General features: G+C 35.4%; 2 protein-coding genes across 4 annotated transcripts in view; one reads left to right on the top strand and one right to left on the bottom strand.

The window, feature by feature from the left end:
* Positions 1 to 523: 523 nt before the first annotated feature.
* LOC140168435 (neuferricin-like) lies at positions 524 to 5946 on the bottom strand. The gene is made up of 3 exons (XM_072191827.1): positions 5238 to 5946; positions 2533 to 2716; positions 524 to 733 (listed from the first exon to the last, which is right to left on the bottom strand). Exons 1-3 carry the CDS (start codon positions 5752 to 5754, stop codon positions 568 to 570), a joined length of 867 nt encoding a protein of 288 aa, XP_072047928.1. The 5' UTR covers positions 5755 to 5946; the 3' UTR covers positions 524 to 567.
* A 259-nt stretch (positions 5947 to 6205) lies between these two features.
* The window catches only part of LOC140168445 (uncharacterized), a 37445-nt gene continuing 16291 nt past the window's right edge, over positions 6206 to 27359 (top strand). The window contains exons 1-7 of one of the 3 annotated variants that reach the window (XM_072191838.1): positions 6206 to 6381; positions 12263 to 12350; positions 14838 to 14889; positions 15176 to 15226; positions 16711 to 17060; positions 19703 to 19843; positions 23180 to 23233. In XM_072191838.1, the coding sequence (XP_072047939.1) occupies positions 6290 to 6381; positions 12263 to 12350; positions 14838 to 14889; positions 15176 to 15226; positions 16711 to 17060; positions 19703 to 19843; positions 23180 to 23233 (828 nt within the window). In that variant the 5' untranslated portion in view covers positions 6206 to 6289. Of the gene's footprint in view, positions 6382 to 12243; positions 12351 to 14837; positions 14890 to 15175; positions 15227 to 16710; positions 17061 to 19702; positions 19844 to 23179; positions 23234 to 27359 lie in introns of all 3 variants that reach the window. The other 2 variants (XM_072191840.1, XM_072191839.1) reach the window with 2 other exon arrangements.

Raw genomic sequence — 27359 nt, 5'->3', positions numbered from 1 at the left:
ATTTTTTTTTTTACAATTACTTGAGTTTTCAGTAATTTCAAATGGGATACACATTAGGCAGCTCCATTTGAAACTCCCTCTCCCCCTGCAGAACATTCAGGTTGAATCTTTCACAAATCAAATGGTGCTGCCTAATGTGCCAATTCAATTGAAATTCATACTCCCCCTGTTCAACATATTTCCAAAATCTTCCACAGGGGTAGTGTGGATTTTAAATGGAATAGCCCAATTGATGCGTTTCACCAGGTTGGATCACATTACATCACACACACATTTAATCTGTATGTAGGCCACTACATGTAGTAACAAATCCACACCTTGATCAACAAGCACAAAACAACATGTAGAATTAGGAAATGTTATCACAATACTTCTCTCTGAAACTAACAAATTTAGATGAAGAAATACATGTAACATCAAATCATTGAATCATTAGTTGGCCTACTTTATGTGTTTTTAGAAAGGAGCAAATTTTAAATAATTTTAAAAGAAAATTCCCAAGTAGGCTCTTTTTTCTGATTACCCATTTTTCATTCAATGACCCTAGCTGGTCTCCATGATTTCCAATTACTTTATGAGTTTACAAGACACTGATGTTGGTGGACAGTCTTCAAATTCTCTAAACATGGCTTTGTTGAGATGCTCTTCTCTAACGCAAGCACAGCGCCAGTTAGCTGCTCCTTGTGTGTAGTACTTGCGAGGAAAGCCTTCCCAGTTCCTGGATACACCTCCACTGCAAAATAAAAGAAAACGATCAACTTGCATCAAAAAATTCTTTGTCATAAGTTCATTATGCAATAACATACAAATATACCTAGAAGCAAAGCAATAAACAATTGTTAACAGCTCAACAATATGGAGACAGGTTTGCTATCCAGCATGCATGCAGCAATTTGGTCCATTTGTGGTGCTGTCAACACCTTTAGGTTTTCTACGGGCTTGGTTTCTTGATAAATTTCTTGCAAAATTGGAAGTATTTTTGTGCCGTTGAGTACTTGACGATAATTAGCAATTAGCAGGTTGAGTGTGCATTAGGAGATGGGAAAGGATCACTATGGAGGACAGGTCATAGGACATGGTTTTCCTGCAATGGACTATTCTGGCTGATTCTGAGGGTAAGGACACTTTAGTAGATAGCAATAATATATTACATAATTACTGTCTTTAGTAGATAGCAATTATAAATTACATAATTACCTGTCTTTAGTAGATAGCAATAATAAATTAAATAATTACTGTCTTCAGTAGATAACAATAATAAAATACATTTAATTACTGTCTTTAGTAGATAGCAATAATAAATTACATAATTACTGTCTTTAGTAGATAGCAATAATAAATTAAATAATTACTGTCTTTAGTAGATAGCAATAATAAAGTAAATAATTACTGTCTTTAGTAGATAGCAATAAAAAATTACATAATTGCTGTTTTTAGTAGATAGCAATAATAAATTATGTAATTGCTGTCTTCAGTAGATAGCAATAATAATTTTCATAATTGCTGTCTTCAGAAGATAGCATCAATAAATGACATAATTGCTGTCTTCAGCAGATAGCAATAATAAATTTCATAATTACTGTCTTCAGAAGATAGCAATAATAAATTTCATAATTAGTGTCTTCAGAAGATAGCAATACTAAATTTCATAATAACTGTCTTCAGAAGATAGCAACAATAAATTACATAATTACTGTCTTCAGTAGATAGCAATAATAAATTTCATAGTTACTGTCTTCAGAAGATAGCAATAAATTGCATAATTGATGTAACCTGCAACTAGAATTCTGAGATAGGTAGGCCAAGGATGGGTGGTAATTCGGGTACTCAGGAATTGGTGAAAACCGTGATAGCATTAGTTAATTTCAAATTTCAAAAGGACCTTTGTGAAATTAGTGATATCAAATATTGGAGATACAATCATGTAGTGAACATTATAGATCTAACGAACCTAGATATCACAGTCCTTACAGATAGCGAACCTTTATACAGCAGTCCTAAAGAGAAGGTGAACCTTAAATATAGGCTAGCAGTCCTTGTTACAAATATGTTCAGGAATGTTGCCCCATTTGCTGGTTTTTCTTAAAGGAGGATTTCGTGATCCTAGCATCCTCTTTTTATGGCATTTTTCAGTAGATATCCACGAAAAAAGCTTATTTCCAAAATTTCAGTTGATTACTATTTTGCGAATGCGAGTTATTTATGATTATGAGTATTACACTAATTCCATAGACAATGTGTTGTAATTTCGTTCTGGTGCACCAGAGCGAAATTCAAATTGGCGATATTTTTGCTAAGCTAATTAATCTGCAAGAAATATTTGGTACATAAACATTATGTAGCCAGAGGTATCCAGTGGTGTAAAAATCTCAACTTTTTTTGGGAAAAGTGGGGGGATGAGGCTGTGGATCACGAAATGCCCCTTTAAATATAGGCTAGCAGTCCTTGTTACAAATATGTTCAGGAATGTTGCCCCATTTGCTGGTTTTTCTTAAATTGCATTCTGCATGAATTTGCAGGATTTACACATACCTTAAGTTTGAACACCAGACTCTTCCAGACCCTTGTTTCCATTCTGAATTGCACGGTGGAAACCTCTTTTTGTCTTCTTCTGCAGCAGCTTGTTCCTTTAATCCTTCTTTGATCTGAGCTTCGGCTTTATGCAATGCCTCTTTTGGCTTACCATTAGCATCATAGAAGTGACCTTCAAGAATACCTGTTTTAAACACAACACAAATGAAGAGTTGAATTGCAAAACTGCTTACATCCATTTTAGCCTTTCTGAGAAAACTGCAAAAATTAATAATGACCCATAATCATTGTAAATTCAACTAAGTTTTGCATCCTAATGAAGGATTATGGTATAACCTTTAAAAACATAAAGGTCACTAAAATCAGTCATACCTTGTTTTTTTTTAATTTTCTTTATTTAATTTAAAAAAAGTGGATGTAAGCAGTTTTGCAGGGAAACACTATAACTTGCATGCAGAAATCATAAGATTCACTCACTAAACATCAATCATTTTGGTCCAGCCAAGATTTTAATATAAAAACTCATTAGCGGTAATACAAATTAATACATTTGATGATGTAGAGTACTTTACAATCAGTAAAAGGTAGGCGATGGGGGGAAGGGGGGTTAGGGGTGACTTTCCTTCTATAGTAATGCAATAATGCAGTCATGTTGTCGATTGTGATGTTTTAGATCAAGTCCAATGTAGAAAAATATTAATCTAACATACACGTGTACTAATATTCGGGAACTGGGAAAATACTTGAGTGGGGGCATGGGAGGGTGGAGTGTGGGGGTGGGTAATGAAGGAAATTTCATGCAATCGTAGGTTTGAAGCATGAAAAATAATTTCACCTCAAACGTAGTCATTGATCCAAGGAGAGACCATGACATACCTTCCATGTAGGCCTACACAAAATCAAATGGGTTGGAGAAACCGGTCAAAAACGTGTAGGCCCTACCAACATTGGCGGCACCAGGAATTTTTTCGTGGGGGGCATGAGGGAGGAAAATAAATTTCGGGGGGGGGGGGGCAAAATCAACAAATTTTGTTCAAAATTGCCACAAAAAGCGGAAATTTGCATAATCTTTGGGGTTTTGCCTCACAACTAGGGGGAAGAAAAATATTATTTGGGGGAAATGCCCCCTTCCCCCCTCTCTCTCTCTCTCTAGCGTCGCCACTGTTCAGCAAGGAAAACGTTAAAAAAGGAGTGAGATGGGGGATGTAGGTTGATCCCATGCTATAGTAGGCCTAAAGTATGGGGTTGTTTGTCAAACGTAGACATGGATCAATAGAGATAAGATGACCTACTCACTTTAAGGGGCAGCGGTTAAATAAAAAAAAATGTAGGATGGTTGGTTGGGTGGGGAAGGGAGGGGAGGGTATTATCTTCATACAAAAGTGAAACCAAGATCTATAATTCTTTCTCAACATAACAGAAGTTTCAAAAGTTATACCACCTTAGTAGTTTAGATGTAGAATATTATAGAGTATAACGATTAAGAAACTAATTTAAATCATCTGAAAGACCCTAATTTCTTGCCTATTTTGAATTGATTTTATAATCTAATTTAAATATGAATCAGACAATAAAAGCATTTCATCCAAAATATTGGAATAAAAAATTATTTATTTATTTATTTATTTATTTATTTATTTATTTATTAACAATATTTAGTTTAATATCTTTAGTATTGCATAAACCTGCTACACTAAAGGCCTACATAATTTATCAAAATTAAAATTAAATTAAAATGTAAACCACTTGGTGATAAAATTGAAAGTTGTGTTTATCTATCAAATTTATTATTTAGTTTTCACTTAATTATTGGTTTAATTGTTAAAATATTTATTAAAACAAGATGTTAACCAAAAGTCCACTCAAACTTGTTAGTGCTGTTTTCTCATCTTGTCTTTAATACATACACAAATCACATCCTGCTTATTGATCATCAAAATATCAATAACAATTAAGATGGTCCACACTCTCATTTGCATAACAAAACCAAGTAACTGGATGGTCATTCTTAATGTGCTCACTCACAGCTGGGGGCGCTATTGATGGATGTAAGCACTTTTGCAGGCCAAACAAAGTGGATGTAAGCAGTTTTGCTGCACAACTGAAACTTGGAGTGGCATTATGAATAGGATGTAAGCTGTTTTGCAACAAATCAATTATATTGCATTGAAGGTATGGTCAAACACTATGGATTGACACTGATAACTCAATTTTGAAAAAATGGTTCCTAAGCAGTTTTGCAATTCAACTCTTCAAATATGAAAATAAATTACAGGGATATAAAGTTTACAACTATGACTTTGGTAAAGAATTTCTTGATTGATGCACACAGAGTGTAACACTCTCGTTGTCTCTAGCTCTTCGCATAAATGCCTTTTGGCCCATTTTTAGTCATTTTAATGACACTATTCCTGAACATTTTCGGTGGCGGGGCAAGTTGCCCCAGTTCCCCTGGCTATACGCCACTGCTGAGGTAGTAAAAACAAAATGGGTGAGGAGGCATAACTGAACCTAATGCCAATGAAGGATACTGAGCTGCATGCCCTTTTTTTCTATTCTGTTACCAGTGTTGTCCGTTCGCCCGGGCCAACCAAATCTAGCACTGCTATTAATTAGTACGTTTTAGAATCACATGTTAATTCGCAAAACAATACCGAAGTGATTTAGAAGATCAAATGGAAAAGCCATAAATTTGTATTTCTTACCAACTGGTGTATAATCCTTCTCATAGAATTCAACCCAATGTTTCACTTCCAGCATTTCTCTTGGACTCAGGCCATCAATATCTTCCACCAAACCTTCATCTGTAAAATCTCCTGTCACAAATGCTCTTGTAGCATCACGAGCAGCAAAGAAACTATAGCCCCCTCCTGGCCCATAGTGTTGTTTGCCTTTGCTGACATCGTACACTTTGCCAAGAAATGCAAGATACAATCCTTTGCTTTCTTCAGAACCATCATATTGCTTCAATTCTTCAAGACTAAAAATTCTTGATGGTGTGGATTGCACTGATACCCCCTCTGGAATGTTTGATATAGGAACTTCTGCTATTGGTAATGGTATATACCTATCAAAAACGCCAAATAACATCCCACGTAGACAGCATAAACCCGGTAAACTGTGCCACACAATTGCAGCAGTCTCTGGACTGATTATCCAGCCTAGCAGTACAGCTGTTGTTCCAACAACTAGTGAAGTGACAAAGTATTTCATAAAAATCATTTTGTCAGATTGTTCATAAAAATAATTATTAATAATGTATGGACAGTTTTGGTGTATGTATTGGTTATGCCAGGTATGAGGTAAGCTTTAAGTTAAAGTTAACAACATTAACTGTTGTGCTTGATGCAAGATCCAAATCTGTGTTATTTTCTTATCCACTGCTGTGTGTGATGAAGTAAGTATATCAAATTGAATCGAGCTGTGCCGAACAATGACTCACAATGACTGTGTTTTTGTTCCGTTCTTGCTGCTGGGCGCGGCCATGACAGTCTCGATCATATGCTGGAATATTTATTTTATAAACAAATACTAGAATTTGTTTTACTTTTTAAAGATAAATACAGCCGTATACCACAAGATGAGTGTTGTAATTTTCAAATAAATAAATGATGCAAAATGAAATATTTTGTCCATGGAACATAAGTGAGAATTTTGGTCCTATGATAGAATTGACCTTTGACACACGTGAAACAATCAACAACAGGAAGTTTGCATTAGAAAAACGCAAGGAAAACTCGTTTACTTTGAGCTGAAAATGACTGGAATGGGACCAGCAGGACCGCTTGGTGTATCGCAAGAAGATGAGTGGAAAACACAATCATTTCGGCTGAAAGTTGTTGCTCAAATGTAAGGTCATTCTGAGATTTAGGATTAAATTTAAAAAATTATAATTTAAAATGACAATAAGTTTTAAGGTGGCTGTGTACTCTCAGACATGCATGTAGTAAAAGTGCAATAACTTTGTAATTATTCGCGCAAATTCATAAAACATATAAAAGTATACATTTTATGAAGGCAAGACATCAATAAATCTTAATATAAATACAGATTTGGGGTAAAAGCAACAATTTTGAAGAAAATCACAAAAAGTGAGTTTTTGGCAATATTTGTTAGGTACATCATAACAAAAAACACTCTTTCCAAAATATTTTATTTTGTTTTTAGCTCAATCTTGAGGCTCCATTCCAAAAACGGTTTTTTATTTTTTGATATTGGCCTTATTTTTTGAGATATTGACCATATAAGGCATCAAAATGAACTTTTAAAATTCAAAAATGCCTATTTGCACAAAATGATGCCCAAAATCGGAAATAGACCAAAATATAAAAAAAATGAGAAAACTGTTTCTTGAGTCGATCATGCTTTTTACAATGATCATATTTGCTTACCTATAGATGCTGTATTTATTGAGTTATCGTGTACCTAAATCGTCATTTTACCGAGAAAATGAACATTGAAATAATGGCTGTTGAAGTTTAAAGTGGTCACATTTTGCGCTTTCATCGAATCTCACAGGAGAATGCGACAGTTTTCGTTTTTGTATTAACTTATATTACGTGAACATCGGGTAAATCCACAGCCCCTTGAGAAGTTTGAGCGAAATCCATTCATAACTTGATATTTAAATCGGGGAAAGAACTTGAAAAAACCCACATTTTATCAGCTAAAGCGGAGCCATTTGACCACTAGGTTTTTGTGAAATCAGTGCTTCCGTGGTGTTTCCATAAGATGCGCCGCGCGCATGCAAATAAGCGTCGCGTATCGCTTGCGCTATGTTGTGCGTTAACAAATTGTGTGATACGCATAGCGCGATGAGTTGTTCTTGCGTGTACCTTGCTGGTACAACAAAGATTTTCTTTCCTTTTCAATTTCAAACACGAGTGGAATAGTGAAATAAAATCCTTAAAATATTGCAGTTGGAGTTTACAAATCTGGATTTTCATTCCTTGTATTTATAAAAAACATAACAAGGTACAAACATATCATAAAAACTCAATTTTGAGAAAGAAACAATGGCTAGAGTACACAGCCGCGTTAAGTAGGTAAGCTTATCATGTCTTGCTGCCAGAGAGGTCTAACCAAGAATTTGCTCACCGATAGCTTCACATTCTAGGCTAGAGACAGGCATGGAACTTAACTTTTTTTGCCACTCGCCAAGCGGTCAAAAAATTTACCAGTCCGAACAAAAGTCAAAATTGTACTTGTCCGATAATCACGGGCACGGCCGCCAAATCGCGATCAGTGGCAGTTGTAGTAACTACAAATTTCGAACGTTTGAGGACTTGTTCTCAAGTTGTAGAAGGTGCCATAGGGTGTCTACAGTGTTAATTATTTTCATTATAAATGTCGCACAATATTAATATTGACAATAATTAACAACCTGTTTCACCTCTCCATATATTCATACATTGCTCACCTGTGTTTTCATATCATATTTTGTGGTGAAAAATGATTACAAATGTGTAATTTGCGATCATTTTTGGAGCAACAATTTCTTCGTACCGACGGCTAAGTGTGTATGTGAATGCACATTTACAGTTACACATATACAAACACATACACAGCACCTGTTGTTGGAACACCCCGTCGGAGCGGGGAGTTTCAATTATTGGAACTGGATCAGTGCAGTGTTTTAAAATCCATGACTTTGTGTGCATGAAGCCAAAAATGTACCGGGTAATCATTAATTGATGATAAAAAATAAATATAAGAAATTTCCATTCTTTTATATTTTTAAAATAATAAAAGCCCAAAAATTTTGACCAACCTGCTAAGAATTGAAGCAATATAATATTTGTAAATGCAACGTCAGGAAATCTTGCACTTTTTGTATGCTTTCTGTAATGAAATGATGGCTTTATCAGGGGATTGACAGTGAATCTTTTGTATTCCCTGGTTTTTGGGAAATCCCGGCTGATGAAATTCAGATGAGTGACGATGTGTGGTTATGTTTATTTTAAACTGTTATCACAACCTGAAAATATTCAGTTTTTAATATATAAGTTTATTTTTCCTAAATAATCTCGTTGCCCAGGCCTGTACACAGGATTTCATTGGGGGTGCTGACTTTGAAAAAGTGGATTTTTTTCCAAGGGAGGGGCAATTTTGTGAAAAGTGGACTATCTTCCCAAAATTTGGTCCTTTTTGTCCAAAAAAGGGTAAAAACCCGATTTTTTTTTTTTTTCTTTTTGGTCGCAATTTCTGAAATTTTGGGACTTTTTGTACCCTTTGGCAGATTGATAGGGGGGTTTTTGCACCCCCTGCATACGGGCCTTATTTTGCCTTTATTAATATTATTGTTAATGTTACGATGAATAAAAGTCATTTTGGTAAAAAAAGTGCAAAAGAGGGCGCTTCATACATGTAGGCAAATATGTAAAGCTTTGCTTTATATTTTACTCATATGTTGTACCGTACCTGTAAAAATATTAAAAACATGCAAGGTTTGTACATGTAGCTCTTACAGATTTTCTGTACCACTGTGGTAGCAATTTTGAAAATAAAATTGGAGTTTGACCCAAAAGCTGCCCAGGGGCGTCTATTCTAAGTATCATACCTGCCAACTACTCCGATTTTCGGCGGAGTTACTCCGATTTCGAGTTTTAAACCCCGAAAATCGGAGTACTCGATTTTCTGAAAAAAAAAAAAAAAGTTTTGGCGACTTTGGAGAACCACTGGACCTATTCTGAAGTGCTAGGATCATTCACAGTTAATTTGAAAACAATTGGAAAAAATTACAAAAAAATTACAGTTTGTTATCCTTAATATGCAAACCACTAACTAATGTTTACCTCTTCATCTAGCACATATTATAAAATGCATGGAAAACCAATGCATGTATAATATTGTGATAGATGAAGAGGTAAACATTAGTTAGTGGTTTCCATATTAAAGATAACAAACTGTAATTTTTGTGTAATGTTTTCCAATTTTTTCTTCAAATCATCTGTGAATGATCCTAGCACTTCAGAATACGTCTAGTGTTTCTCCAAAGTCAACAAAAACTTTGACATGTTTTTTGTTAAACGTTTTTTTTTTCTGAATTTTTAACTTTGTATTGTGCATCATATCAGTGTCCTATCAGTCACGTAGGCCCTGTTATAAAGCCAAAAAAATCGCTTCAACGAATGATCGTTATGTACAAAAGTATAGGAAACTGCATTTTAAAAGCACATTTTCTATGTGAAGGAAGCATATTTTTCAAACTTGTAAAAACAAGTCCCAGAATGTTTTTTCACATTTTTTCAAAGGTTGCAGTCATCAAATATGTGTTGAAATTGTTGCCAGATATGGAGTATAAATCCCTCCTCAAATGCAACCTTCAGAATAGGTCTAGAGGTTCTCAAGTTGCCAAAAACTTTGAAAAAATTAAGGAAAAATGGATTTTAACAAACAATTTTCACCTTTGTATTGTGCATCATATCAATGTCCTATCAGTCACGTAGGCCTTGTTATAAAGCCAAAAAATCGCTTCAACAAATGATCGTTATGTACAAAAGTATAGGAAACTGCATTTTTAAAAGCACATTTTCTTTGTGAAGGAAGCATATTTTTCAAACTTATAAAAACAGGTCCCAGAATGTTTTTTCACATTTTTTTCAAAGGTTGTAGTCATCAAATATGTGTTGAAATTGTTGCTAGATATGGAGTATAAATCCCTCCTCAAAGTGTATAAAAGCCTAGGGCTTCATTTTCACCTTGTTGTTTTTCTATAAAATGTGTCTAATGTGAAGGGGCTTATAAGGGTTTTTACAGTGTAGAAACCCTCTAGCCTCAACCCCCACCGGGGCTTTGCCCCTGGACCCCACCAAGGGCCCTTAAGCGGGGCCCTGGACCCCCCGCCGTCGGAGGCGATACTACGAGCGCTTCGCGCCCTACGTTCGTCATGTACTCTGTTTTCTAGGTTTTCAATGTTGGCAGGTATGAAGTATTCTTCCACTATTCATCCCCAACGGGACGGAATAGTTTTACCCCTTTAAGCTTGGACTTTAAACTTTTAGGGCTAATTAATTATGTAAATTGTATGCAAATTAGCTCATGAATAATTAATGAGCTCATAGCCAGATATGATGAAAAAAATATTTTGATTTACATTTTTGAAGTGTATGAGTACATCAATGTGGCATTTTCATGCAGTTTGCTATACACTGCCGTGTTTCTACATACATGTATAATAAAAAGAAATCCGAGTTAATTTGGACTATATTTAGAAAATTTATGTACATTTTTGGTCTATTTTTAGGGCAAAATTTGGCCTCAAAATGGATAAAATATGCCAGTTTCAAACATTTTAAACCATTTTATGATGTGTAAATGGTAATAATATCAGGAAAAAAGGTTCTTTTTTGATAGAGAAGTGATAAATCATCAAAACTGTTCAAAAGTTTTAAGACCTTATTTGTAGAAATATTTTTTTACATGCATATTAAGCCATTTTGTGCCATATTTACACAACTTTAATCTAAATTGAATTAAATTTTGGGTAATTTTGCATCAAACGATATTTGTTTCTATGGTGAGTTACAAATCAGGTTTGGGCAAGCGGTGTCGACGGAGACCGATTGCTCCCCTGAAATGAAAGGCCTAGGTATTATACACATACAGGCTGAGTCAAAAAGAAGTAAACTCATGTTTGAGGGGCTGTAACTCGAGATCGGCAAGGAATCTGCTAAAAATAAAAATACCACTGGAAAGAGCAAATTCTACATGTCTAAATAAAAACAAGAATTGTTGCAATTGCTTACAGCAAACTAAAGTTATACTCATTTGAATACAACCACCCATTTTTGTAGCTGCACACGGCTGATTGATTTTCATCCATTTCAATTTCGACGCATCATCAACGCGCTAACACGATTTAGTGTTGAAAAGACAACATTTGCTTTTAATTAATATTCAACAAAGTCCATGACGGTACTATAGTTTGTAGGGATACCAATTCAAGTCTTTACTGAGCGATCCGGCAGAAGCTTGATTGGGGAATGTTGGGTAAAGGATTGAGCTGATCTTTGGTCTTGCTGTAACGCATGTCTAACTCTAGCAATGTTCACTTGTGATCTAGCAGTTCTTGGTCTGCCTGAATCTTCCGGCTGTCTGTTCTTTAGTGTCCCATGCACATTCACATTCTTATATACTGCTCCCTTACATGAAACCCGGTTAGCTGTAGGAAATTGGAGACGAAAAAGAAGCTGAATTTCAGTGGGACTCTTAGTTTCATGATACTTCGTCGACAGAAACGTGCGCTTCCGTAAATTGTGGTGCCATGTTGTCATTTGGCCCGTTTTATTAAAGTGTAGTGCAATGAGGTAAACTTGATATTGAAAAGAGCCCTTAAACATGTAGGAATTATTGATCGAAACCACACCTGCCACAGAACTTTATTTGCATTTGAATATCGCGCCTTATCAATACAATAGGTAGGCCCCTACTTGGGAAGTGAAACCGCGTGCAGCTACAAAAATGGGTGGTTGTATTCAAATGAGTATAACTTGAGTTTGCTGTGAGCAATTGCAACAATTCGTTTTTTTATTTAGACGTGTAGAATTTACTCTTTCCAGTGGAATTTTCATATTTAGCAGATACCTTACATATCCCGAGTTAAAGCCCCTCAAACATGAGTTTACTTCTTTTTGACTCAGCCTGTAGTTTGTACATTTGTTACTTTCCTTATTTAAAGCTACTAGTCTTTATTTGGTTTCTTGTCATCAGTACATTTGTGTCTTTTCAGTGATGATGCTGTACGTGCAGCAGGTAACCCAACTCAGAAATCCAGTGGGGAGATGGAGAAGCATGTATATCAGAAGGCCAGGAATAGGGTATGTTCACTATTAACATAATGACATCTACGGACCTGAAGTCTTGCAGCGGTATATAGGGATGCACTGTACGTTTAAGAAATCCAAACTTCAAGCATCAAGAAATATACCTTGTATTTGTCAGTTTTACCTCAGTGATGCTGTAGACCCTCTCTACACAGTGTAGAAACATCACAAGTAGAATGCTGCTCAATATGATAAATCCAAATCATGAAAATCAAGACATTTTGCAGAGCAATATTTTGACCACTTTTGCACTAAGTAAATTACTCCCATGAAGATTGCAGGTTTTGCCAGCTCAGGGATTTTTGAACCCACCCAAAAGATGAGATCAATTACCCGGTACCTCAACTTTGTGAGTATAGACTAGTACAGTGGGATTAAAATCATCCATCCACGCCCAAACCCTGGTACAATGGGATTAAAATCATCAGTGCATGCCCAAACTGTCCTTGAGAGAGTTCCTCAGCTACATCCTTAGAGCCCAAAATGAGCCCACATATTGTGATGTTTCTTATTTGTGGAATAGATATTAATAGAGTGCACTGTAACTCTAGGTATGATGAGTTACAGTTACTGGAACTATGTTCACTATACACTGATAAATACTTACACAACTAACCCACAACTGACAGCAGACAACAACACAAAATACAAAGGAAAACAAAATCAATTGAAGAGGAAACATGTTTGATTTCTTATCAGAAATTTATTATTTACTTTAAAATACAGCACTTATATTTTTGAGCTAAAATATAATTTTGTTTGCAAGACAAAACATAGCTCAATGTTCAGGGTTGTCACTACGCCGGACGGGGCCGTCCGGGGCCGTCCGGCACTCACATTTCCGGAAGTGGATAATGCTATTTCATCATAAAAAGAGCAAGAAAATTTTTTTTTAGTGGGGTGGTACCCTCAATGCCTATTCCCCAATCCCTAGCATTCATTAAAAAGATAGTGCGAGGCGTGAGAGCTTCGCCTTCAATATTTTAACCAGTACTTTTTTGGTCCTGGTGACAACCCTGTCAATGTTAATCTTGTAGTTTGACGCTTACGAGGAATGTTTCTGTACATATTTACAGACAGGTGATTTTCATGTTGCTTTGATTTTAATTAACTCTGCACAACTGCATTTTTACTTGGCTCACAAAAATGGCCACTGAGTCCTTATTAATGGTCACACACCAGTGATTTTACAGTTGTAGGAGGACAAGATGTTGATTCAGCTATCAACTGTACCATTGAACCAACTGCCTCATACTTTTAATCTAGTGGCATTTTTCAAACTGTGAACTTGATTTTCATATACACCCTGTATATTGTAAATTTAAAAGAGGCCCCAGGATTGACCTCTGGGTGCCCCAGGTGACCGAGAGCTCAGAAAGTGAATTTCCCACTTCGGTAGCTTGTTTTCTTTCACCCAAGTATGATGAGGAGAACTAGCGTAGTTACAGTCCACAAACAGCAATACTCTGAAGTCTCAAGAGTTACACGTAGATCGAGCGATTGATGCCCGGAGGAGTACTCACAAAGGTGGTATGGGTATGAGTGGCGGTCAAGGGTCCACTTTTCAGGCTCTCCTGCAGTTCCTTAAGACCCACATTTGGATCATGCTCCAGTTCTTTGAGCCTGTGAGCACACTCTGACAATTGTAGCTCTTTCTAAGCTCAAATTTGGACAATTTTGGAATTTTTAAGCTCCAAAGCCTATAATTTGGCCCAATTTTATAGTTCACAAGACCCATCAAAAATGTTGCACTTTCAGTTCATCAAGTCCATATTTTGCCTAAATTCAGTTCTTACTTCCCAAAGTTGTTACTTCCCGCACACCCCTTCCAAAATTTCAGTTGAGTGCCCCCCACATGGTATTGACAATGTCAAAGGCCTCATACAAATGTACAGCTACCATGGTCAATGTGATTTAAAATGTAGTGTGAAGCATCAACAAGAGTAGTGAGTATTTGGGTCTGAAACCACCCTGTTATTTTATTTTGTGACAAAAATGCATAGGATTGAATGTTGACAAGCTTTTCAAAGATCTTCATGATCACAAAATTAAACATCTGATCTCATAAACAGTTGAAACCATTATTATTTTTTGATGAATCCAAGTGTGTGAAAATATTAGATCCAAAACATGATAATAAAACTGGATGCTGTACACCTATTATTTATTGGTCTTGCAATGAGTTCATAGCTCAACCAATAAATATGGGCTCAATTGATCCAATTTTATATCAAACTTGGGCCATAGCTGCACTATGGGAACTTTAATGCAATAGTGATCATATGGTCACACTAAGGTCAATAGTCATTTGTGGTCAAGTTGTAAAATTGGCTAAATATGAAAAAAAATTGTGTCAAATGAATTATGCGTGGTGTTCACTTTCCTTGTGGATAACCTATTTGGGACCGCCATCCCTAATTTTTTTTTTATGAATTGATGGGTTGATTTTAACTAGTAACTATATGATGTTTTGAATTGCAGGAAGAATATTTAGCATTGGTAGCAAGGCTGATTCTCCATATGAGAGATTACAGTAAGTAAAGCTTCAATACAATTCACATTTGATGCATGCTGGGGAAACCAGAAAAAAACCAAGGGACCTGTATTAAATACTTGTCATAGAGACTTTAAAAAGATTAGAAACAGGTTGAACAAAATAACGACCTACTTGTTTTTGAAAAGATGTTTTGATGTAACACTAACAGTAAGATCATTAGATGCAATGGTATTGTTTAGGTATTTATGTATTTCAGAATAATGTATGCCATAAGCTCTTTGACTAATTGATCTTGAAAACCATAACATTTCTATTTTCTCAGATAATAAGAAAGATGGACGTCCCGGTCAAATGCAAGCATCACAACAACAAGGTAATTGTCAAATACTTCTGAATGTTATGCTCTAAATGTGATCACAAAGTTAATAAATGATATGTGCATGCCCATATTGATTGAAAGGAAACAGAAATGTAGACTTGAGTCGTGTGACTTGGACTCGAGTCTGACTTGAGTCACTATTTTTGGGACTTGTGACTTGACTTGCAACTTTTGCAAAATGACTTGACTTACTTGTGACTTACATGTAGACTAAATGACTTGGACTTGGACTTGACAAAATTGACTTGTTACCAACGCAAGTCTGAGGTTACTTTCCTATAATTATTATGGATAGAATTTATGAATATTAGTAGGCCTACAATTACATTTATGAATTATCCGCTGGTGGGCCTCATGTCCAGCATAACCTGAACTGGTTTAGATAAATAAATACACAAATAAATAGTGCACTCAATCAGCAACACGGGCTCAGCGTGGGAAGTAAAAGTATGTCGAGTTGAAAACTTCCTGTACTGTATAAGACTTCATTAGTACTGTACTCAATTTGATTTCCGCCATATTGAATACCCATCAACAAATCACACCATGACCAACTGGTGAATAGACTTGTAGTGACTTGTGATAAGTTGTGACTTACTTGTGACTTGACTTGTGATTTGATGACTTGTGACTTGACTTGCAACTTTTTCAAAATGACTTGACTTACTTGGGACTTGGACAAAAGGACTTGTGACTTGGATTTGACTTGCAAAAAATGACTTGTTGACATCTTTTAAGGAAAGTAGTAAAATATCAATGAAGAGGAGATTACATGCTTTGTTTTCTATTGTACAGTTCAATGGGCTATATCTCAAAACTAGGCCAAATGTTATTCATTAATGTTACAAAAAATGTTGACTTCATGTCTAGATGTAATGTTGACATCTATGACCATCCGCAACAAATCCAGTGTAAAGTCGCACTTTTGAGTATCTTTCTTAGGTTATTAAGGGGGTACTACACCCCTGTGGTAAATTTGTGACTCAAGACAAGCGGTTCAGTATATACATAGGAAATGAGGTACATGCCTAGCGGTACCTTATTTCTTATCATAATTAATGAACCGCTTGTCGTGTGTCACTGAAATTCCAGTGTAGTTATTGGATTCCTTGCCCCTATAATATACATAACTTTTGTTACCGTACCACTGTGTTATTAGTTTTTGAGAAAAGTGCAAAAATAGACACAAATTTATCAAGGGGTGTAGTACCCCCTTAAACAGTTGAAATCTCCATTGAACAAGCTTTAAGATGATATATAACTTGTAAACTGTTTGGGAAATAGGTGCTCAAAAGTCAATTTAATTTTGCTCTTGAAATTCATTTGTTTTCTATTGATTTCTATCATGCTTATTGATCCATATCTTTGAATAAGCGCTGGTGACTTTACACTGGGTTCATCATGCATGGTCACAAAAATTATAATAATTCAAAGAATTTCTGCCCTGCTGCAAATATATCATCTCTTCCATATACCAGACCCAATGGCAGCATTGAGAGGATTAACAATGGGACAGCCGGTACCAGGACCACGCCCTCCTCAGCAGCAGACTCCACCTCTTGGGCAACACCCACAACTCCAGGTTCAACAAACGCAGCAACAACTCCAAATGACTCTTGCACGTCAACAGCAAGCAGGCCAGATGCAGCGACAGCAGCAGCTACAGCAGCGGTTACAGAATCCAATGGGAGGGCCTCCTCCACAAGGACCACCTATGTCACAGCAGATGCAGACACAGATGTTCAATCCACAGCAGCAGGCAGCTATGCAGGCCCAGCAGCTGCATAATATGCAGAACATGCAGAATGATCCACAGCAAACAATGCAGGTTGGTCAAGTTATCAACTAATTGATTCTAGTTAAGGGTGTGAGTGAGTCCCGGGAATTCAAGTCCCGCCCGAGAATCCTATTATCCGGGCAGGAAATTCCTTGCCGGGTACCGAATTTATAAAAAAAAAAAAAAAATTTTTTTTTTTTTTCAAAGTTTTTTTTTCGGTTTTGTAGTGTCCCTGGAACTAGACCTAAATGCTAGGATCATTCATGGTTGAAAAAAAAAAAAAAATTGAATTTGAATGCATTTTGAAATCATTTTTTTTTTTTAGGTCAACCATGAATGATCTATCATTTAGGTCTAGGTCAGAGACACTACTAAAACTAAAAAAAATTTTTTTTTTTTTTTTTTTTTTTTTTGCATTTTTGCAATTTCGGGTACCCGGTTACCCGCCCGAAAAATCCGACGGGTACTCGGGCACAAAATTACCCAAAAATCACACCCCTAATTCTAGTCCGCCTGAACTTGATGTTTTCAGCAGATTACATCTACATTTAATAATAAATTAAGGGATCTAAAATGGCGTTTATTATGCGTTTCGACAGTATTTTTGTGGGACATGAGAGCACCTCAGACCTATCGGAATTGCATTCTGAATCTGAAGCATGTCTTTCTGATATCAAATAATTTTCATTTTTTGAAAATCACAATATAATACAAATTTTCAAATTTTTTTTATATTACAATCCTCGAAGTAAATTATATAATTTTAATTATATATTCTTAAAGTGTATGTAGCAGGGAGGAAAAGCCCGACGGTCAATTGAAAATTTTGACCTTTCATATTGAAGATATGGATTTTTTCCCAAAAGACCTAATTTTTTTTGGTGTTTTGGGAAAAAAATCCATATATTCAATCTGAAAGGTCAAAATTTTCAATTGATCGTCGACTTTTCATCCCACCTACATATACTTTAAGTATAAATCATCAGATTTATAAAGTTTACTTCAAGTACTGTTAAATATCAAAAATATCAATTTTAATGATTTGCCATAAAATGTGTATTAAATTGCGAATTTCAAAAATCTAAATTATTTGATATCAGAATGACATTCTTCGTATTCAGAATGCAATTCGATATGTCTGATGTGCTCTAATGTCCCAAAATAAATACTGTCCAAGCGTTCATACCCCAGCCCTTAAGTTCTGGTGGACTACAATTTTTAATGAAAAACATGTCCCAGGGAAGCCATCTTTTAAGAGCATGACTTCTTTATGGAGAAGTTTTAGATGTGCAAATTAAATAAGTCATCTGATTTTACCATTAACGGCAGAAACCCATTTGGTCTAGCCAAAGTTTCTGTAGACCAATATTTTTTCTTGCTTCTGTGGGCTTTAAGCATGTAAACTAGTTACTATGCATTTGTCTGTGATTGCTCGGTATGCAAATCTGCTGTTGATATTCATTGACGAGTCAACATTGCTAATATTGGCAAGGGACTGACTGCATGTTTGTACCCTGATAAACTGTTCGGCATATAATTGACCAAAAAATTAGACTCATAACATCATGTATTGATATAGAATGGTGTGCACTCAGTTGCGCGTTGGGTAATGTGTGGCTGGTTTACACTTATGTGGGACTTTATTGACGCATGCAGTAACAAAAATTGCATAATTTTTGCCACTTATAAGCCAAACAAACTTTAGTACATCAGATTAGTGAATCAATCAAGCCTAAGGTGATACAATCAACAGAATTTTGTGCAACCCTAGAATTAAGAAGTCAAATTCAGAGTTGCTCAACTTTTGTTTAAAACCATTTCCAAAATATTCCTCTGGTCATAAGCAATCAAAATATATATTGTTTGATCTGTCTATGACTTATGACTTTCTGGAAAAGGTTGAAGGAAATTTTTCTGTTTGAACCTGTGTGGAGCACAGATGTTGACCTTTGACTTTTTGCTTATAACTTCGCAATGATAAGTCGTAGATTGGTCAAACTGTGTATATTTTTTTTAAAACCTTATGACCAGAGGAATATTTTGGAATTATGACCCCTGTATAAACTTTGACCTCACAATTCTAATATTGCATAAGTGGCTAAAAAACATATACTTAGAGAATAAACGATAGGAATTTTTATTTTGACTATCCTCTACCGTGTGATAGACAGGTCCAATATTTTGAGTAGTGAATGCCGGCGCAATCTTAGCTCATTCTTAGTCAGTTAAATATTATTTTAATAACTGTGAACTATTTTTTAAAGCAAAAATTAAGTTACCGTCATAAAAACTCCCCTTTTTTTAAAATAATCGAAACTTGTTTACAACTTCAAATCTTTTGTTGCAGCGTACTGCTAAGCGGCGTGCAGTATTCCGCACTGGGTCTCACGCATACAGCGATACATACGCGCACCTCTATGAGCGTGTTACGCGTTATCAACACTTATAATGACGTGGGGTCGTCTACAGCCTGATAGACGACACCCAAAATCATGTGATTGTCCAATCAGATTATGTGTCTACATATAGACCACTCCCACTGACTAAGAATTCCTAATAAGTAGCCCACAATGAGAGTTTATACCAATTCTGTTACTTTGGGGTTAATTGTGATGAAGCTGCTATGCAGAATACATGGAAATGGCACTTTGAAAAACATATCAGTAATCACACACTCTCTATTTATGATGCAGATGCAGGGCCAGATGACCTTACAGCAAGCTCAGTTAGCAGCACAGCAGAATGCGCAGCGACAGCAACAGCAAGCAGCGTCTATTGCTGCAGCTCAGGCTAGCTTACAAGCTCAGCAGGCTGCACAACAGGCACAGCAACAGGTAGGTAGCCTATCACGGTTGTTTGATGTATATAGAATTGGCTTCATTATTAACTAAATGCAAACTATAGATGGCGCTATTTATCCAAAATCATATTTCTTAATTTGCAAGGGTTAGGTGGTCAATACTGCCTTTAAAACAGATGGGATAGGTGAAACAAGCAGCAAAGAAATTTTATAAACATATTTCATCAAACAATAAATGAATTTGGTTGTATTAAAAGCTTGACAGAGTAATTTTCAGTAACTAAATAGCGCCATCAATTTTGTCATAAATAGATACATTTTATATCCGAAAAGCTTTAAAAAATGCTGTAAAAGTGAATAATTTTGTTAAAGAGGAAAATTTTAAAGTTGAAAATGAATCAAAAGCATCTGTATACATTAGCATGATATCGCTTTTAGCTGTTTAAGCCTAAAATTGGGTTGTATATGATGTTTTGTTTGAAAAACTAATAAATGATCACATCAAACAGACGTGCCTAGGGGATAAGGAGAATATTTGCTGTATCCTACAATACATTATGTGCTGCCATAATGTACCCATGCTGGCAGCTCAAACACCTCAGGTACATGGTCTGTTATGGCTATTTAACAGGTGGAAGTAGTTTTGCAGTTCAAAAATATATGCAGTTACTTGTTTAAAATTGTTGAGCTGTTTGTGTTTAAAACATGAGCAGTGAGTAATAAAGGTTCCCAGATGCTTGTGAAACGTATCGCCTACCTTACTCCCTATTCCAGAAAAATACAGAACTAAGTTTTTGGGATTAAAAAAATATTATCCTGTTTTGCCAAATGAAACATAGCTAAATCTTAATCCTTTAGTTAGTCCTAACTGGCAATAAAAGTCAAATTTTAATATTTGGTCAATTTTTGGAAATAAGGGCCAAAAACATGCGTTTTTAGGGTGTTTTTCGTATGTTGTGACAATCACGCCCAAAGACTTGAACCAAGACTAATTTCAGTTTATGCAGTCTAATTTTTGGAAAAGGTATGTTTCATTCTGATAACCGATAATTTAAATAAAGAAACACAAACAAGTGAAAATTATAGCAAAATGTCGGCATATACTCAAGATTTTGAATGCTTAGACTTGTTTCAAGTCTTTGATTTTTGTGACTCGATTGTCAGAAAATATGCCGAAAATACATGTTTTTGGCTCTTTTTTCAAGAAATTAGTAAAATAGTGATTTTTCTTTTATTGCCAGTTAGGACTAACTAAAGGATTAGGATTGAGCTATGTTTCATTTGGCAGAACTTGATAATATTTTTTAATTCCAAAAAATTGGTGCTGTATTTTTCTGGAATAGGGAGTAGAGCTTGACTACTGCTGATTCCAGAAAAACACAGCACTAATTACTGTAAAAACTAGATAGTTAGCATATGTGTTTACTATCAAGCACTTTTAAAACATGCAAACATGAAGAGCCCCATCCACAAAAGTGTAAAGAGTTTTGAGCAAATCATTGATACGCATAGTTATACACAAGCAAGTAAACCTGCAAATCTGTGTCTTGACCCCATTAGATCAGTTGGTAAAGTGCTGGACTTTGGTACAATTTCATGTTTTCAAAAGCGCTCGATAGTAAGCAGTAAGCACATATGGTCGCATGTCACAAATAGGTCACCCAAAAATGGAGGGGCCGTAACATGAAAACGCTTTCTTCGCACTTCAAGCTTGGTTTATTCTAAAAGTATAATACCTATTGTAGAAAGTTTGGTGTCATTTTGTAGATAATTATGTTCTTTATCAAATACAAAAAACCCCAAGTCAATTAGACAACTACTTTGAGATTTATACTTCAATATGTAACATGTGTCAATGGAGGGGCCGGGGCGGGTGAGCCGGGGCGGGTGAGCCCCATAGGATTGTACACAAAATTGTGAAAATATGGCAAACTTCAAACCTTTGTATCTTAAAAAGTACAACTAGCATGGACCACAAATTGCACATATATAATCCTGGACTGTAGATCTACCTCATAGTAGATCAACTGTAACAAAAGATGTAACTAATTAATTGCTTAATTGAATGCTAATTAAGACAGTTTTCCCTATATGTTACTGTACAAAGTGTACACGTAATGCTCCGACATTTCTAAATGGCCTATCTCTTGCCTGAGACACCCTACTTATTCAAAAGTACACATATTTTTAAGGAAATTTGATGAGGAATTCAATTATGCTATTAGTTTTAGTGCCAGACATGGAGGAAAAAAGTTTGAATTGATAATGTCATACAAATTCTGAAATTATTTTACAATTTTGACCACCCTGTATGTTTAGCATAAGAGATACCAAAGTTTTTCTTCCTAATTTGTTTGAAGGGCCCATGCAATGTCTTTCTGAATCCATATTTATTTTGAGCTACATAGCTTTCAGAAAAAGAAAATATGAGGTTTACCATGACAAGAAAGATGCTAATTTTGTTGATCTTCCACCCTGTATATTTCTTACCCACCCTGTATTATGATGTTATACTTTGTTGATTTGGCATCCTTGTAATATAAGCTTCCCAGAAATGTATACTTATAATGGTCTAAAATGTATTCATTAAAAGTTGTGTTGAAGTGAATCATAATTGGTGATATTTTTATCATTTAACATTATGTTACACAAAAGATGACCAATTCATGACATGTGACCATATGCTAACTATCAAATTTTTACAGTATTGGAATAAAAAATAATAATATCTTGTTTTCAGTGTCCAAAATAAGGGAAAATGGACAACCTAAGCATAAATTCTGCTTGTCCTCAAAATATTTGAGTTGTCCCAAAAATGTATAATATTTTTGGGTGTAAAAAATTAAATTTGTTTGATGTCTGGAAAACCAGTGTTAGCTACCTTAGCCACCATATTTGCCATTCTGATCATGCAGATCTTGATCACTGGCACCATCGATTAACATTTTAAGAAAACAAATCATGAAGGATTTTAGGAATTGCTGGTCTTAGTCAAAAAATTGGAAATTGAGACATGGAGGGGGACACAGAAGATTATAAATATACAACTTTGCACTTAAAGTGTAAAATGCTAAACTTGAATGACTTAACAATTGATTGATATATTAACTGATTGATTGATTTGTTGTATTGATATGTTGATTGATTGATTTGATTGTTTAGTTATCTAAACATGTTGTCCAATATATTAATATTAACATGCACAGGATTGTTTTAGCACATCAAGTTTGACCATAATTATGAGTAGGCCAAAAGCAAGACATACCATCTGATTTTGCACCTTTTTTTACTCTATAACATCTACAGTGGTTCATGCCACCAGTGTTTGTGAATGAATCTAACCTGCACTAACCTTTGACCTTATTTTCAGAGGCCACCTGTGTCCCCTTATGGTGGCCATCCATATAGTATGATGTCCCCTCAGGTAACTTGTATTATCAACAGTTACGAGTTTTATCTAAAATGACGCATCTAGATGATTCACAAATAAGGTTATATGTATTCTTTAAATAAATGAGTCTGCAGTGTTATGTGATATTTGAGGCATATATACACTAGTGTTGGCTGTGCTGACAGTGTGATTGGCCTTCATGAAAGGACGAGTTAGGACTTAACAAATTGGTGGCTTATCTCTTATTTTATTACTGGTAATTTATTAACTCTTGCTCTTAAAATGATATTTACTTCAATTGGACAGAAGCTTTTGAAAGAATATGCTTAGAATCAGCCAACTCCTGCGTTGATGAAATAGGCTATATGTTTTGAAATGTATGCTGCCTTATTCATGCTTCAGAAAGATGTGTATTTTGATAAAACTCTAAAAACTGACTGTAGATTTGTGTCTGTTAGAAAACTGCATGTTCCTCTTTTACCATTAGAGATTCAGATTGGGCTATTCCAATTGAAATCCACACTACCCCTGTGGAAGATTTAGCTAAAGTCTTCCACAAAGGGAGTAGGAGTTTCAAATAGAATAGACAATTGGGTAACTTCCATTTCAAATATTCACTCCAGTTGTGGAAGATATAGGTTAAGCCATAATACAGGGGAGTATGGGTTTCAAAATAATTAACCATGACCAATTACATTTAAAAAACATACTCCCCCTTTGGGAGATATTTCCCAAATCTTCCACAGGGGTAGTGTGAATTTCAACTGGAATAGCCCATTATATGTGACATGACAGATCCATATTATGTGACATGATCCAATCAGCCCAAAGGAGACAAGTTATCATCATCATGAAATTGTCCAGTTGCTAAAATACTTGCACCCTTGGTTGCAAAGTTTCAAGCTTTTATCAATTTTTTGCCTTGTATTTGTGTGTGTATTTCAGATTAGCCCATGCTGGCCAGTCACCTGGTTTGATTAGATCATATCACATATTTGCATGTAGTATCTTGGCTTGATTTCACCTAATTCAAATTCATCTTACACTGTCATGATTCCAGAAAAATACAGCTCTTATTTTTTGGAATTAAAAAGTATTATCTTTTTTTGTAGCTAAATCCTAATCTTTTAGTTCTAACTGCCAATAAAAGTCAGTTTTATGGGCTAAAAAACATGGCTAAAACATGCAAGTTTACATGCTTTCTTACAATTGCAGTCACAAAATTCTAAGACTTGTCACAAGGCTTAAGCGTTCAAAATATTGAGTACAGGCTATGAGTTTGCTCATAATTTTAATATTCTATGTAATTCTTTTGGTTTTCAAATAGATTTGAAAACATGTTTTCTAAAATTAGAATGCATAACTTGAAAGTAGCCTTTTCACAAGTCTTTGGCATTGATTGTCACATCATACAAAAAAATGCATGTTTGTGGCCCTTATTTCCAAAATTTGACCAAATATTAAAATTTGGCTTTCATTGCCAGTTAGATCCAAGTTAAGGATTAGGATTTAGCTATGTTTCATTGGGCAAAACAGGATAATATTTTTTAATCCAAAAAAATTAGTGCTGTATTTTTCTGGAATAGGGAGTAGGTTCTGTTGTGGTTGGTGAGTGCTCTTTGTAATTCTAATGACATGAATTTGGGGCTTGTACATTTGTACATTTGAATTTAAACTGGGTAAAGTCAGGTCCAGTTGGTTTATTTTATAAAACTTTAAATAATATAAATGTATATGTGGATAAAAGCAGCCTCACTTGCTTGTGAATGCAATAGAAGCCAAGTCAGTGTTGTCATGGAGTGTCTGTAATTAATGTTCATATCAAGATCCAAGATATATAAGGGAATTACGTAGTTGAGTTCAGTCCAACCCATCTGATCTGTGTCACTCCACACCGGGAAAAAGTGGGTAATTCGGTAATCTCAGATTAAAACATCAGATTTTTTCTGTCAAAAGTGTGAGAATAATCAGAATATGGCACCAAATTGGTGTCAAATTAAGCCTAGGTCCATATTTGAAAATTTTTCAACTTCTCAGGGTGGCACATCCTCCCTCAGACACCCCCTGCGCTGTGTTACGCAGCCATCTCTACCGGGAAATATTTAACAACACTTTTTATATTCCCAGGAAATTTTGCATTTTTTCCACCTCTGGTCACTCCCTGGTATCTGAGTCTGCGTCCCTACTGGCCAAGTTGTGTCCCAGTCTGTATGTAAGTTTTAGGGAAGCTAAGATGGATATTATCATAAAACCTTTTTATGGTCTAATAAAGAACTTTTGGGAATAGGACTCGCTAAATCTTTTAGGCGGCGAGGTAGGTACCAGGGAATAATCACACGGCTTGGTAGATGCGTCTTGGTTCACTCGTCTCGGCTAGCCCCTCAGATTGGTATTCGGTTCATCGTCTCTTCATCGTAGATTTGGCATGAGTAGGGGCGCTAATATAAAGTTCTTCATAGAACTAGAAGTTCGACCAGGGTCTTATTTAGGCTTTCATACTCAGCCAAGCACAAATATTATCACACAAACATGAAGACAATCAAAACCACAATTTACTGATAATTAAGTTATATTTATTACTTACTACATCTTCTTCATTCGGTATGAAACTTTATATTAAAACTAACAAGTGAACTAGGAGTAGAACAAACTCCATTATCAAGTAATAATTAGCGAGAATTGTTCTCGCTCTAAACTAAGAAGTTGTGTTCAAATCTTGACGCACACAGAGAGTTTATGGAGAGATGTTATACCTCTGACTGACTGCCACAAGCTACAATTCATTCTCAGTTTGCGTCGTCCACAAAACCTTCGTTTACAAAAGACCATTGTGACGTTTTACGATAGTCTAATCGAAATGATACAAGAGAGTGATCTCACTCGGGGTGAATGACACCATAATTTTGATTAAATAAATAAATTAAAATAGAAGGCACGGGATATAAAATAATATATCGCCACAACAATGGTATTACCATAAAGCATTCTTTTTACTTGTACTGCATGTTTTCCTGACACTTCTAGTGCACTTTTGGATTCCAATTGATCCCGATTATTTTTGCAGGTTTAGCACTTCTGTAGGTCTTGGCACTGGTAAATTTTGGCTATCGAACTTTACCTACTTATAATGTCTACATTTGCTGTTTTTGTCCCCCTCTGCATACCATCTAGTCTGTATTTTACTTGTTTCCTCACGTCAAGTTGGTGGACCCTGCTCTTTTTCTTTCCAGTTGTTCATATATTCAAGGTATCATTTATTGATCATTGATGTGTCCTCGTCCGTTGGATTCACCAATACCCAGTTTTACCACATCGTTTTCCAAGAATGCATTGAAAAACTATTACAACTGCTAGCAAGGCCAATTTGCATTGAAAAAACCCTCCCACCTTCTTTTCATAAAATCCTCCGGACGATAACCAAAAAAATAAATTTTATGTGGCCATATGGTTGATACTGTCAACAAGGTGTAATTTCACCAAGACTTACACAGCTTTGCCAATTTGAGCCCAATATGTGTTATTATCTCAATGTTAGACTTGTCATGTCTTTCCTTGAACTGTAGTGAAGTGTCAGTTTAAAAAGAAATCAAAATAGGGAAGGAACGTTAATTAAAGTTACAACTGTAAAAGTGCTACATAATTCATTAATTAGCCTTGGATTTCCTTGTTAGGATGCACAGTTATAAATAGCTTTCCATAGAATTAAATCTAATACTGGGACTTACTTTTAAAGAAATAAATAATAAATTTATAACTTTTACAACTTGCTATGTTGTGTTTGATACCATCAGACTTCATCAGGCAGCTGACCCGCTGGGCTGGTCATGTGATACTTGAAGACAACTAGGAATCGTCCAGCCCAATGGGTCAGTTGCCTGATGAAGTCTGATGGTATCAGACGCAACGTAGCAAGTTGTAAATTTTTAAATTTACAACTTGCTACGTTGCCTCTAATACCATCACAAACCTCAAAATTTAATACTGAAACTTACAAGTAAGTTTCAGTATTAAATTTAATTCAAAATTTTGTGATTTTAACGAGTGGATGACTGAGAATATTCACTATTTTAGGTTTCCATAGACATACTGTATAAAAAGCTGCTTTTCAAACATTGAGATCAAGGTTATCATCTACTAAGGTAGGGACCGAGTCCCGGAA

Source organism: Amphiura filiformis, chromosome 13 (assembly GCF_039555335.1).
Source record: "Amphiura filiformis chromosome 13, Afil_fr2py, whole genome shotgun sequence".
NCBI classification, from domain to species: Eukaryota; Metazoa; Echinodermata; class Ophiuroidea; order Amphilepidida; family Amphiuridae; genus Amphiura; species Amphiura filiformis.
This window is presented reverse-complemented; position numbering and strand designations above follow the sequence as displayed.